This window comes from Lampetra fluviatilis, chromosome 61 (assembly GCF_964198595.1).
Source record: "Lampetra fluviatilis chromosome 61, kcLamFluv1.1, whole genome shotgun sequence".
In the NCBI taxonomy this organism is placed as follows: domain Eukaryota; kingdom Metazoa; phylum Chordata; class Hyperoartia; order Petromyzontiformes; family Petromyzontidae; genus Lampetra; species Lampetra fluviatilis.
The window spans coordinates 1973185-1987707 of NC_136335.1; the positions used below are offsets into that span (position 1 = coordinate 1973185).

Here is a 14523-nt window from a genome sequence, read left to right on the forward strand (position 1 = left end):
GGGACTTTACCGAAAGAACCAAAGAGTATTGATCCTTGCAGTTACGAAAACTTCAAATAAAAAAACTTCAAATAAAAAAACTTCAAATAAATTTTCTGTACTTTTGAGGTATAAGCAATTGGAAAATAACACTACCCAGAGACATTTTTTTGTTAGTGTAATCACGCTCTCGTATGCGTACCAATTAATAATGACTCTCGTATGCGTATTAATGAATGACTTGTTTGCATATCAATTAATAATTAATCATTCTCGTATGCGTAACAATAAATAATCACTCGTATGCGTAACGATAAAAAAAATCAGGAATCGTTCTGTTTAGAACACGAATTTATTAGTAGCGCGTAAGAAACAAAAAAACCCGCGTGTGATTTTGTAACAAAACGCTTTTTAAAAACGGAGCGGGGAGGGGAGGGGGTGTGGGGAAGGAGTCGTTGGAACGACGAACGAAAAATGAAGGAACAATGGAACGCGCGTAGAGGGGCAGGGGGCGTGAAAAAGTCGCTGCGTTTTTTTGCGAGTGACAGGGGAGAGCCACGAAACTAAGTAAAGAGTTTGGCGAAAACGTTGAACCAACAAGGAAGAAAATACAATTAAAACATTCAATTTTTTGTTAATACAAACAAAGCGACTCACAAAAACAATTAACTAATCAAAATACCTTTAAAAAAAATGTTTTAAAAATGTCAAAGTTAATTTTTTTTTACAAAAAGAATTTGTAGACTTGTCACGAAAGAATGTCAACAAAAGAAAATGTCAAAAATTTCAAGCAAGGTATAAAATGTCGAAAATTGTCACAAAAAATGTCAAAGTCAATGAAAGAAATAAAGTGAAAAGAAAGTTAAATAATACGTAAACATTTTTTTTTAATAAAAAAAACATTCGTCAAAAAAGTCTAATAAAACAAATGTAAAAAAAAGAAATTGAAACATTTGTCACGAAAGAATGTCAACAAAATAAAGAAAATGTCAAACATTTCAAGCAATGTATAAAATGTCGAAAATTGTCACAAAAAATGTCAAAGTCAATGAAAGAAATAAAGTTAAAAGAAAGTTAAATAATACGTAAACATTTTTCTAAAAAAAATAAAAAAAAACATTCGTCAAAAAAGTCTAATAAAACAAATGTAAAAAAAAGAAATTGAAACATTTGTAAAAAAAAATGGTTTTTTGCAACAAACAAAAAAGTTTAAAATTTCCCTTTTTTAAATCGGCCGTAACACTTTCTTTTCTCCCTTTGGGGTTTGCTGTCAATCCACGACGCCGCCGCCGAGGGGTCAAAGGCGCAGCCCCTGCAATGGACGCAGCCAGAGAGGGTGCCACGCTGCTCCTGGCCACTTCACAAAGGCAAAAAAAAACGTAAAGTGCAACAACTAAAAAGGACTTCTAAATCGGTCTGTGCGGTCTCGACTCCAAAAAAACGTGAGCGATTAAAACGTCTTCTTGGTTCTTTCGGTAAAGTCACGTAGAAGGGAACTAATAAAATAATAAAAAGAAAACAATACAATTATGTTTTATTTTAATTAATAAAAAAATGTATGATTTTTTTGTTTATTCATAAACATTTCCCCCATTTTTATTTATTGATAAAAAGAAAACAAAATTGTTTAATTTTTATTATTTTAAGATAATAAAAAGAAAACAAAAAAATTATGTTTTATTTTGATTAATAAAAAAATGTATGAAATTTTGTTTATTCATATTTTTTATTAAGATTTTTATTTATTAATAAAAATAAAACAATAAAACAATAGCAATTTTTAAATTATTTTATTATTTCTCTTCTACGTGACTTTACCGAAAGAACCAAGAAAATGAATCCCTGCAGTCACGAAAGCTTTAAATCGAAGATTAAAACGTAGTATATATTAAAAAAACCAGCAACAACATCAGCTTCGTAGCGAAAATGTTATTACATTTTTAGTCTATTGACCGGCAACAACATCAGACCTCAAACGATTCCTTAAAAACTTCAAACAAAACAATTCCCGGGCGGCATTCGAACAATAAGCCAGGGGTGAAGGTAAAGGAGCAGCCCCTGCAATTGCCAGCTCACGGTGGCAGTGCGCCGTGTTTGTTACGCAAATCTCCGATGGGGCGCGGGGGTTCGTGGGGTTGCCGCTGGCCGCGAGCGACTCCGTACGGCCGCACGCGGGGCCATATTCTTAGGTTTTTTCGGTAAAGTCACGTAGGTAAAATTTTTTTATTAAAATTAATCAAAGTAAAATAAAATAAAAATAAAATAATGCTTTTTTTATTTTATATTGTAAAATTAAATAAAAACAATATAAAAGAAAAAAAATATTTTTATTTTATTTAACTTTTATTACTAAAAATGTTTTACCTACGTGACTTTACCCAAAAAAACCTAAGAATATGAATCCTTGCAGTCACGAAAGCTTCAAATCTAGCACGCGGGGGGGACCCCCCCACGCCGGTGGCGGTCGGCTGCGGAGAATAAACAAACTCACGGCGTCAACAAGAAGAGCAACAACAACAACAAGAACAACAACAACAAGAACAACAACGAAGAACAACAACAACAAGAACAACAACAACAAGAACAACAACAAGAACAACGAAGAACAACAACAACGAAGAACAACAACAACAACAACGAAGAACAACAAGAACAAGAACAACAAGAACGACGAACAACGCGACCGCCACTGCGTGGGCGAGCGCGGTTGCGGTGAAAGCGGTTGTGAACGTGGTTGTGGTGAACTTATTTATGGTGGACAGGGTCGTGGTGGACAGGGTCGTGGTGTACAGGGTGGTGGTGGACAGGGTCGTGGTGGACAGGGTGGTGGTGGACAGGGTCGTGGTGGACAGGGTCGTGGTGGACAGGGTGGTGGTGGACAGGGTCGTGGTGGACAGGGTGGTGGTGGACAGGGTCGTGGTGGACAGGGTCGTGGTGGACAGGGTCCTGGTGGACAGGGTCGTGGTGTACAGGGTGGTGGTGGACAGGGTTGTGGTGGACAGGGTTGTGGTGGACAGGGTCGTGGTGAACGAGGTTGTGGTGGACAGGGTTGTGGTGAACGCATTTACGGTGGAGCGGGGTTTGTGGTGGTGAACGCGGTCGTGGTGGTCCGACGTTTCGCGACACGCGCTGGGAGCTTCTTCAGGAAGTGAATGTGGAATCCTAAAGCCGTTTCCCCCTTTCAAACCTCCCCCCCCCCTCAGCCAAACTGTTCAGATGTGAACGCAGATCCACTACCACACCCCTCACCCCTCACCCCCCCCCCCACCACTCAGAAGCGACTTGGTATTTCTCGTAATGTTGAAACGAGCAAAGCGCCGCAATTCAACCGATTTCTCTTGAGCATTATTCATTTTAAAAAAGCAATAATCACACCGTTCAAATTCCAGTCTCATAGATGCCGTTGTCCAATTGACGACGTTCCGACGAACACACAAAATTAAGAGGATCGATGCCATGCAGGAAAAAAGCTTTTCGTGCCGGCAATTTCACCTCCCCCGCTTCAAAATCACAGAACGCTGCTGAGACCACCGCTTCGTGTTCCTGAAGGCGGTCGCGGCACAAAACGACGGACACCGCCGCGGGCAGGCGACGCCGAATGACCAACACCGAGGCAGCGTCGGACCAAAACAGGGGATGGAAATGCAACCACTCTGCGTGGGACGTCACGGCCGCGTTGGCTCAACACATCGCAAAGACGCAAAGACACATAAACTCACAAATACACAACACAAACTTACACTCACAAACAAACACACACAAACTTAAACAAACAAACTCAAACACACACAAACACAAACAAACACACAAACGAACAAACAAACTCACAAACACGCTCACACGCACAAACGCACAAACACACACACGCACAAACTCACAAACAAACGCACAAACACGCTCACACACACACAAACGCACGCACAAACAAACACACACAAACTCACAACCACACACACAAACACACACAAACTCACACAAACACACAAACGCGAGAGAACGCGACGACAAAGTGGAGCCGCGCAAAGTGGGCGGCTGGCCACGTGCCACGCGCACGACAGCATTGAAGCCCTCCGGCCAACGAGCCCCCCCCCCCCCCACGTGCTCTCTGTCACACACTGCCCCCCCCCACGTGCTCTCAGTCACACACTGCCCCCCCCCCCGCGTGCTCTCTGTCACACACTGCCCCCCCCCCCCCGCGTGCTCTCTGTCACACACTGCCCCCCCCCCCGCGTGCTCTCTGTCACACACTGCCCCCCCCCCCCGCGTGCTCTCTGTCACACACTGCCCCCCCCCCCGCGTGCTCTCTGTCACACACTGCCCCCCCCCCCACGTGCTCTCTCACTCACACACTGCCCCCCCCCCCACGTGCTCTCTCACTCACACACTGCCCCCCCCCCACGTGCTCTGTCACACACTGCCCCCCCCCACGTGCTCTCTCACTCACACACTGCCCCCCCCCCACGTGCTCTCTCACTCACACACTGCCCCCCCCCCCACGTGCTCTCTCACTCACACACTGCCCCCCCCCCCAAGGCTCGCGAAAATAAATTAAAAGGGGGGGAGGGGAGGGAGTGGTGTGGAAATGAGGCGCGGAAAAAAATGTTGTCGCAATAAGTTAAAAAGGGGAAAATCACTTTTGCGGAAGGACCTCCCCTCCCCCACTCGAAGGTGGTGCTTGGCCTACTCTTCCACGACCGGCCAGACGTGGCTTGGAAAAGGTGGTGGGGGGGGGGGGGTAGGTGGGGTACCCCCACCTTTACCGCGCCGGGATGTGGGATCCAAGCGGTCCCCACCCACCCCCCGTGCCACCGACCGCGGCTGAAAGTCAATAAATAAATACAAAATCGCTCTCGAATGTCGTGATCGCGCAGCTCGGATTAGCACGATCGGCTGCGTTACGATTCAACGATTCCCCCGTGTAGCCTGTAACAGACTGTAGGGGGGCAAGTGGTGTCACCGAGTAGTAGCACCTATGAAGGCCGGAACGGCACGCGAAGGGGGTGGGTGGGCTAGCACCACGCCCGACCGCCTTTGTCTCTCTCCCAGTGGCGATGTTTACTACACACCGCACCGGGACCTCGTTGAGGCCGAGTCGACCTAGGGGAGGGCCCAGGACCGGTTCGAATAATCGTCACCGGCCGTTACGGGTACCCATTCCCTACCCGTACCCAACTCGAAATGAGTGACAAACGGTGACTCACCAGTGACTCACGGCCTACCCGTACCCGGCCGCACCAGGGTCGCAAATGGGTACCCCGTACCCGTACCTGGCTGGGTACGGGTAGCCGGGTATCAGGTAGGGTACGGGTATCGGGTACCTGATTGCGACCTCTGGGATGAAGCCATGTTGCAGGCGCGGGTTCGGTTGATTCTAGAAACTTGAATTGTGAGAAGAGACAAGACGTTGGGAAATGAGTGACAAACGGTGACTCACCAGTGACTCACGGCCTACCCGTACCCGTACCCGGCCGCACCAGGGTCGCAAACGGGTAGCCGGGTATCGGGTAGGGTACGGGTATTGAGTACCCGGTTGCGACCTCTGGCCGATAAAGTCATTTCATTTTGCGTTTCTGTCACGGGTTGCGTTTTCGACCGTCGTCGCAACGGCAAAGGGCTGAACGCACGACGTTTAAGGCGATCCTCGTGGCTATTCAGAGTCAGGGGATGTTTACACCGGGGGGCGAAGGCGGTTTGTGGGGGTCGTTTGACCATACTTCACCCCGGAGGGGAGGAGGGTTTGTCAACGGGTCCGAACACAATCTGGGAAGCACGAAAGTTGTGCAAGTAGATCAACAAACAAACAACAAAAAAAGCCCGAACTGCGTGCGTGCGTGCGCCCGACTAAAGTTTCCAGCGGGACGCGTGGAACTGCGTCTTCCCGAATAAAAAAAAAAGGCACGAGACGTTTGGACGGCGGCGGATTTGACCGACGTCGAACCTCAACCTCTACCCCTCGTCCCCGTCCCGATTTGGCGCGTTTGGCGACGCGAAAGGAAGAAACTCAACGGGCGCTGACAACGTGCGGAGAGAGAGAGCGGTGCGGTGGGAGCGGTGGGCGAGGGATGCAGGAGGATTGGGGTGGGCAACGATTGTGGTGGTGGTGGTGGTAGTGGTGGTAGTAATCGTGGTAGTGGTGGTAGTGGTGGTGGTAGTGGTGGTGGTAGTGGTGGTGGTGGTAGTGGTAGTAGTGGTGGTGATAGTGGTGGTGGTGGTAGCAGTGGTGGTGATAGTGGTAGTAGAGGTAGTAGTGGTGGTAGTGGTAGTAGTGGTGGTGGTAGTGGTGGTAGTGGTGGTGGTAGTGGTGGTAGTAGTAGTAGTGGTGGTAGTGGTGGTAGTAGTAGTGGTGGTAGTAGTGGTAGTGATGGTAGTGGTGGTAGTAGTAGTGGTGGTAGTAGTGGTGGTGGTGGTGGTAGTGGAGCTAGTGGTGGTAGTAGTGGTAGTAGTGGTGGTGGTAGTAGTGGTGGTAAGTGGTGGTGGTAGTAGTGGTGGTGGTAGTGATGGTAGTAGTGGTAGTGCCCCCCCCCCACCGAGTCAAACCCCCGACTCTGAATCGAACCTACGCAATTTCAGACGACGAGCAAAAACGTTCCGAGCACAGCGTTACAACAAGAACAACATTATTATTATTATTGCCATCGTCTGGAAGAGAAATAAATAAATCGTGCCACAACACTCGTGGAACGGATGTTTGACCATACTTCACCACACTGGTCAGTGCGGCCCAGTTAAGGTGTGGGGGGAGCAGACGGGGGGAGCATAGTACAGTACAATACATTTTGCGGCACTGCCCTCTAGCGTCCGCTACTGTAACCCCAAAGCCTATAGCACCTGTGATGCTGGGTGGTCACCCATCCAAAGCACTATCCAGTCTCTAAAACTAAACGAGACATTTATTTAAATTTTTTTACCAGGTAAGGCCTCACTGGGCCACATATCTCGTTATCAGAAGCAACCCTTTGCTATCACAATCGTTAGCTCAACGAAGTAGTGGCTTTTAGATGTAAAGCTTTCGTGACTGCAGGGATTCATCTTCTTGGTTCTTTCGGTAAAGTCACGTAGAAGGGAAATAATAAAGTAATAAAACATAATAAAATACAATTCTCACGACGTTTCGGCCACAACGCAAGCAGCCGTCCTCAGGTGAAGAACAGGTCTTTCCGACAGACCTGTTCTTGACATTGTCATTCAGACACTGTCTTTCCAACAGACCTGTTCTTGACATTGTCATTCAGACACTGTCTTTCCAACAGACCTGTTCTTGACATTGTCAGACAATGTCTTTCCAACAGACCTGTTCTTGACATTGTCATTCAGACACTGTCTTTCCAACAGACCTGTTCTTGACATTGTCATTCAGACACTGTCTTTCCAACAGACCTGTTCTTGACATTGTCATTCAGACACTGCCTTTCCAACAGCCCTGTTCTTGACATTGTCATTCAGACACGGTCTTTCCAACAGACCTGTTCTTGACATTGTCATTCAGACACTGCCTTTCCAACAGACCTGTTCTTGACACTGTCATTCAGACACTGCCTTTCCAACAGACCTGTTCTTGACATTGTCATTCAGACACTGTCTTTCCAACAGACCTGTTCTTGACATTGTCAGACACGGTCTTTCCAACAGACCTGTTCTTGACATTGTCAGACACTGTCTTTCCAACAGACCTGCTCTTGACATTGTCATTCAGACACTGCCTTTCCAACAGACCTGTTCTTGACATTGTCATTCAGACACTGTCTTTCCAACAGACCTGTTCTTGACATTGTCATTCAGACACTGCCTTTCCAACAGACCTGTTCTTGACATTGTCATTCAGACACTGTCTTTCCAACAGACCTGTTCTTGACATTGTCATTCAGACACTACCTTTCCAACAGAACTGTTCTTGACACTGTCATTCAGACACTGTCTTTCCAACAGACCTGTTCTTCACCTGAGGACGGCTGCTTGCGTTGTGGCCGAAACGTCGTGAGAATTATTGTATAATGTTTTATTTTTATTATTTTATTATTTCCATTCTACGTGATGACTTTACCGAAAGAACCAAGAAGATGAAGTTGTGGCTTTTCATCATCGCCGTCGCGTGGAAATGTTAAGCGTCAACGTCCATTCGAAAATGTCGGGAGGGAAAAAAAAGCCGGAGGACCCGGAGAAAAATCCACGCGACCACGGGGAGAGAGAGAGAGAGAGACACGCAAACTCCAAATATACAGCAGCAGGCGTCAGGGTCGGGATGGAACCCACGACCCTCCTGTACACCAGGCGAGGGAGTTAACATCTCATAGCCACCGTGATGATGATGAGAGAGAGAGAGAGACACGCAAACTCCAAATATACAGCAGCAGGTGTCAAGGGGTCTGGGATCAAACCCACAATCTCAGTGGGCCTTACCTGTAAAAATAAAAGCAGTTCAGTTTTAGTTTAACAGTAAAATTACCGAGCAAAGCTCACGCAACTCACAACCTCCCCCCCCCATCCCTCCTTCCATCAAAAACCACGTACAGTATTTTTGCATAAAACATCATCATCATCATCATCGCGATAAAAGTAAAACCAAGAACATTTACAAACGTGCGCACGCTGTGGGAGTTTCTTCAGGAAATCAACTGTTGCGTGTGTTGTGTGAGAATCAGTGTGTGAATCAGTGTGTCAGTGCGAGTGAGTTGAGTGAGTTGAGTGACTGGGTGAAATGGTGAATGAGAAAGAGAGCACGTGTTTATGTGTGTGAAAGTGTGAGTGAGTGTGGAAGCGAGTGTGTGAATGGTGAGCGAATGAGTGAGCGTGTTTGTGTGTGTGTGAAAGTGTGAGTGAGTGTGCAAGTGAGTGTGTGAATGGTGAGCGAGTGAGTGCGCGCGCGTGTTTGTGTGTGTGTGAAAGTGTGAGTGAGTGTGCAAGTGAGTGTGTGAATGGTGAGCGAGTGAGTGCGCGCGCGTGTTTGTGTGTGTGTAAGTGAGTGTGCAAGTGTGTGTGTGAATGGTGAGCGAGTGAGTGCGTGCGAGAAAAAGAGTGGGTGGATTGAGAGAGCGAGCGAGTGTTTTGAGTGAGTGGGTGTTGAGAGGGAGTGTGTGCGAGTGTGCAGGGGAGTGTTAGACGTGGCGAGCGGGTGTGTCAGTCACTGTAGTGAGCGAACGAGTGAGCGTGAACTGCCAGCGGCTGTATATGGGTTCGGTCTTTGCACAGCATTATGGGACGCTACTAACATGACTGACGCTACATAAAATGAAAGCATTATTATCATTAACCGATTTCCTGAAGATGCTCCCAGGACGTGCGGTGAAACGTCGGACAAGGCAAGGTGAACGGCACACGGTAAGATCGGAGGCGGGAAACTTTCCGGCAACCGTGCGAGCGGTGTGGGTCCAGAGATATCCGCAAACTCACCGCCAATTTGGCAAAAAATAAAATAAAATGATGCAACCGCGTAAATTTGCCACCCCCGTGGCGACGCTATCGCAATCACGGCGCCTCGGTTTTTTATCATTACATTTTCTAGTAGTTTTTTTTTTACTTTACGCTGTTCGCGTCAAGGCTTGCGATTAAAATCGGATAAAAAAAAGACGAAAATAAAAAACGAAAACGGGCGACACGGATTCGGCAGGCTGGCCGCAGAATCGTTCCGCACGTGCGAGCGTTCGTACGCACGTCCCATGCGTACGTACGTGCGCCGTGTATGTCCACGCACGCGCGTTCGTACGCACGCACGCGCTGTGTATGTCCACGCACGTACGTTCGTACGCACGCATGCGCTGTGTACGTTTGCGCGTACGTGCGCTCGTGCTTTCGTTCGTCCGTGCGCGCGTCCGTTGCGAGCGAGAGACGCAAACAATTTCAAGGAAGGCAACTTCCCCGATCTTCTCGTCCGACATCTCGTCCCGGAAGAATTCTCTTGCCGCTTGAAAGCAGCCGACCGGCCGTGGCGCCCACCCTCTCCACGCCAACAATCGGGCGAAAGGAACGACGGGGAAGTGGAAACGTCGCTGCGCCTGGGATGACGAGGCGGGCGACTTGCTTCTGCTGCGACGAGGTTTCGCCGGCGGGTTTGGTCGGAGGCCGCGTGCCGTCGGCGGGTGTCGTGGGTGACCCTCAGCTGCAGGCTGCAGGCGACTGGGAGACCGCGTTCCGTTCCGTCACGAAGCTGTACTCGTACTAGAACGGGAGAGCGAGCAAGAGAGCGAGAGAGAGAGCGAGCGAGAGAGGGAGGGAGGGAGCGAGCGAGAGAGGGAGCGAGGGACAACGCAGAGAGAGGGAGCGGTGAGATGCGGGGGAAGAGGTGAGATTGTATAGGGGAGATGTGGGTGCCACAGTGGGGAGCCGTTTACCACCTCCCCCTGGTATACAGGAGGTCGTGGGTTCATTCCAGATCCTTTCTTGCTGCAATTCGTGAGCATCGCCAAACCGCGCTGGCACGAAAGCCAACAACAGGGCGGCGTTTTTTGCTTTTCAACAGCAGGTGGCATCGCTACATCACGCACGTGCTGGGCCAGGCGAGGCGTGCGTGGCCGCATCATTCTCAGGGGTAAGTTTGTTTTGATTTCGGTGTGTAAAAAAATTGCATGAAAGTGGTGGTAGGCGCTCGCTAACAGCACTTGCCCCAACAGTCTGTTAAGGCTACACGGGGGATACTTCGTCTTTGTACGGAGTATTGTGGGGAGCGGTGGTGTAGCGGTTAGCGCTACGAACCTGGTGACCCGAGTTCGATTCCCGTACCAGAGGCCACAGCGGTGACGATTATCTGAACCGGTCCTGGGCCTTCCCCTAGGTCGACTCAACCTTAAATGAGTACCTGGTGCGGTGTGCAAGATCATCACCGCTAGGGCGTGGTGCTGGCCACCCACCCCTCGTGTTTCGTTCCACTCTGCATAGGTGCTCGCCAACAGCACTTTCCCCAACAGCCTGATCAGCCTATATGGGGGATCTTTGTCTTTTGAATGTCGAACTTTTTTCGCACCATACACGGCTAACCGTGCTAAATCGGAGGTGCTGATGAGACGCTGTGTTGTCGAAACCGGTGGCGAAGCCGTGCTCGCATTCGAATCGACGCTGCTGATATTACCTGCTCCCAGAAGGCTGTGCGGTTGTTGGGTTGCGTAGTAAAAAAAACCGTTGATGTTCACACCACAGAATATATTTAAAGAAAATATTAAAAATTACGAATTTTTTTCTACGTCTTGCTCTGAGATTATTTAGATTCTTTAGATTATTTAGATTATTTAGATTATTTAGATTATTTAGATTATTTAGATTATACTCTTTGGTTCTTTCGGTAAAGTCATGCTTTCTCACCTCGTGTTGCGCCCGAAACGTTGCGATTTATTTTATTTTTCTACCCAACGCGACTTTACCGAAAGAAGAGTACGGATTCCTGCAGTCACGAAAGATTCAAATCAAGATTATTTGAGATTGTTTTGCTGCGATGAATGTTCAAATGATGGTGCCCCATTTTGTTGAGCCATTGTTTGTGGTAGCCAGGTCTAAAAAATAGTTATACTGGTAGGAACCTCCTGGTTACACCAGCCCACAGGGGATTATTGTGTCCGTCCATCATGCAGAGGGGCTGGGTGGGGAGTAAACGTACTTCATTCTCGATGTCGATGATGGACTTGATGATGATGGACGATATGTCCATCCCGTGAGCCTGCGACACACACGCACACAAAGACACAGATCCTCCGTGTAACCCTAACAGACTGTAGGGGCAAGTGCTGTTAGCAAGCACCTATGAAGGCCGGCACGGCACACGAGGGGGTTGTTGGCCAGCACCACGCCCGGCCGCCTTTGTCTCCCCAGTGGCGATGTTTACACCCCGCACCAGATACTAACTTTGAAGCCGAGTCTACCTAGGGGAGGCCCAGGACCGGTTCAGATAATCGTTACTGGTGTTTGCCGTGAGCGGGAATCGAACCAGAGTCCCCGGGTTCGTGGTGCAGCGCGCTAACTGCTACACTACCGCTCCCCACACACACACACGCACACACACACGCACACGCACACACACACACGCATATACACACATACACGCACACACATACACGCACACACATACACGCACACACATACACGCACACACATACACGCACACACATACACGCACACACATACACGCACACACACACGCACACACACACGCACACACACACACGCACACACACACGCATACACACACGTACACATGCACACACGCACACACACCCACACACACACACTCACGCACGTACACACACACGCGTACACACACACACACACACACCCACATACACACACTCACGCACACACACACACACGCACTCACACACACACGCACACCCACACTCACACTCACACACACACACACGCGCGCACACGCGTACACACGCACACACGCGTACACACACGCGCACACACGCACACACACGCGCACACACGCACACACACGCGCACACACGCACACTCACACATACACGCACACACACACACGCACACACACACACACGCACACACACACACGCACACACACACGCACACACACACGCGCGTACACACACGCGCGTACACACACGCACACACACACACGCACACACACACACGCACGCACACACACGCACGCACACACACACACACACGCGTACACACACGCGCATACACACACGCACACACACACGCACACACACACGCACACGCACACACACAGCCACGAGGGATCTAGTTTCGTCCACAACCGCTACGTGGATCCACTGCTGTATGAGAGTCTCTCCTCCGTGGTCAAGTCAGCCGCGACGGTCGCAACGGCGCTGGTGGTCCTGGTGGTCCTGGTGGTGGTATTCATCGTATGGTAGGCTGAGCGAGCGTTAGGCTGAGTGTTAGACTGAGTGTTAGACTGAGTGTTAGACTGAGTGTTAGGCTGAGTGTTAGGCTGAGTGTTAGGCTGAGTGTTAGGCTGAGTGTTAGGCTGAGTGTTAGACTGAGCATGAGACTGAGTGTTAGGCTGAGTGTTAGACTGAGTGTTAGACTGAGTGTTAGGCCGAGCATGAGACTGAGTGTTAGACAGAGCGAGCGAGGGGGTGGGATTCAAGCGAGGGGGGTGCTCGTGCATCGACAACCGCTCACGTTTCTGGAAGACGTGTCGTACTTCTCGCTGAGGACAAAGGGGACCCCGTCTATCGCTGCGGGGAGACAGGCACGGACGCACGCGTTAGGGACTGCAGTTTCAAGACAGGCAGTTCGCTTGGCTCAGAGGTCAGGGGGTCGCTGGGTTACAACACCGGTTCCAGCCGCACACCCACCCACGGTTACACCGGGTTCTCACGTGCAGCCCGTAGACTCACGCACAGCCCCACTCACATCGAGACCCGTAGACTCACATCGAGACCCGTAGACTCACACAGAGACTCGTAGACTCACACAGAGACCCACTCACATCGAGACCCGTAGACTCACACAGAGACCCACAGACTCACACAGAGACCCACTCACATCGAGACCCGTAGACTCACACAGAGACCCACAGACTCACACAGAGACCCACTCACATCGAGACCCGTAGACTCACACAGAGACCCACAGACTCACACAGAGACCCACTCACATCGAGACCCGTAGACTCACACAGAGACCCACAGACTCACACAGAGACCCACAGACTCACACAGAGCCCCACTCACATCGAGACCCGTAGACTCACACAGAGACCCACAGACTCACACAGAGACCCACTCACATCGAGACCCGTAGACTCACACAGAGACCCACAGACTCACACAGAGCCCCACTCACATCGAGACCCGTAGACTCACATCGAGACCCGTAGACTCACACAGAGACCCACAGACTCACACAGAGACCCACAGACTCACACAGAGCCCCACTCACATCGAGACCCATAGACTCACATCGAGACCCATAGACTCACACAGAGACCCACAGACTCACACAGAGACCCACAGACTCACACAGAGCCCCACTCACATCGAGACCCGTAGACTCACATCGAGACCCGTAGACTCACATCGAGACCCACAGACTCACACAGAGACCCACAGACTCACACAGAGCCCCACTCACATCGAGACCCGTAGACTCACATCGAGACCCGTAGACTCACACAGAGACCCACAGACTCACACAGAGACCCACAGACTCACACAGAGCCCCACTCACATCGAGACCCATAGACTCACATCGAGACCCATAGACTCACACAGAGACCCACAGACTCACACAGAGACCCACAGACTCACACAGAGCCCCACTCACATCGAGACCCGTAGACTCACACAGAGACCCACAGACTCACACAGAGACCCACAGACTCACACAGAGCCCCACTCACATCGAGACCCGTAGACTCACATCGAGACCCGTAGACTCACACAGAGACACGTAGACTCACACACAGCCCCACTCACATCGAGACCCGTAGACTCACACAGAGACCCACAGACTCACACAGAGACCCACTCACATCGAGACCCGTAGATTCACACAGAGATCCACAGACACACACAGAGACCCGTAGACTCACGCAAAGACCCACGCACATAGACCCAAATAGAAACCCATAAG

At 49.8% G+C, this 14523-nt stretch overlaps 1 protein-coding gene across 2 annotated transcripts in view; it reads right to left on the reverse strand.

Moving 5' to 3' along the window:
• Positions 1-7408: 7408 nt before the first annotated feature.
• Positions 7409-14523, reverse strand: part of LOC144951298 (multivesicular body subunit 12B-like) — a 62040-nt gene continuing 54925 nt past the window's right edge. Inside the window, exons 8-10 of one of the 2 annotated variants that reach the window (XM_078881500.1) lie at positions 13069-13124; positions 11561-11620; positions 7409-10131 (exon numbers count right to left, since the gene is read on the reverse strand). In XM_078881500.1, the coding sequence (XP_078737626.1) occupies positions 10069-10131; positions 11561-11620; positions 13069-13124 (179 nt within the window). In that variant the 3' untranslated portion in view covers positions 7409-10068. The remainder of the gene's footprint in view (positions 10132-11560; positions 11621-13068; positions 13125-14523) is intronic. The other variant, XM_078881499.1, reaches the window with a different exon arrangement.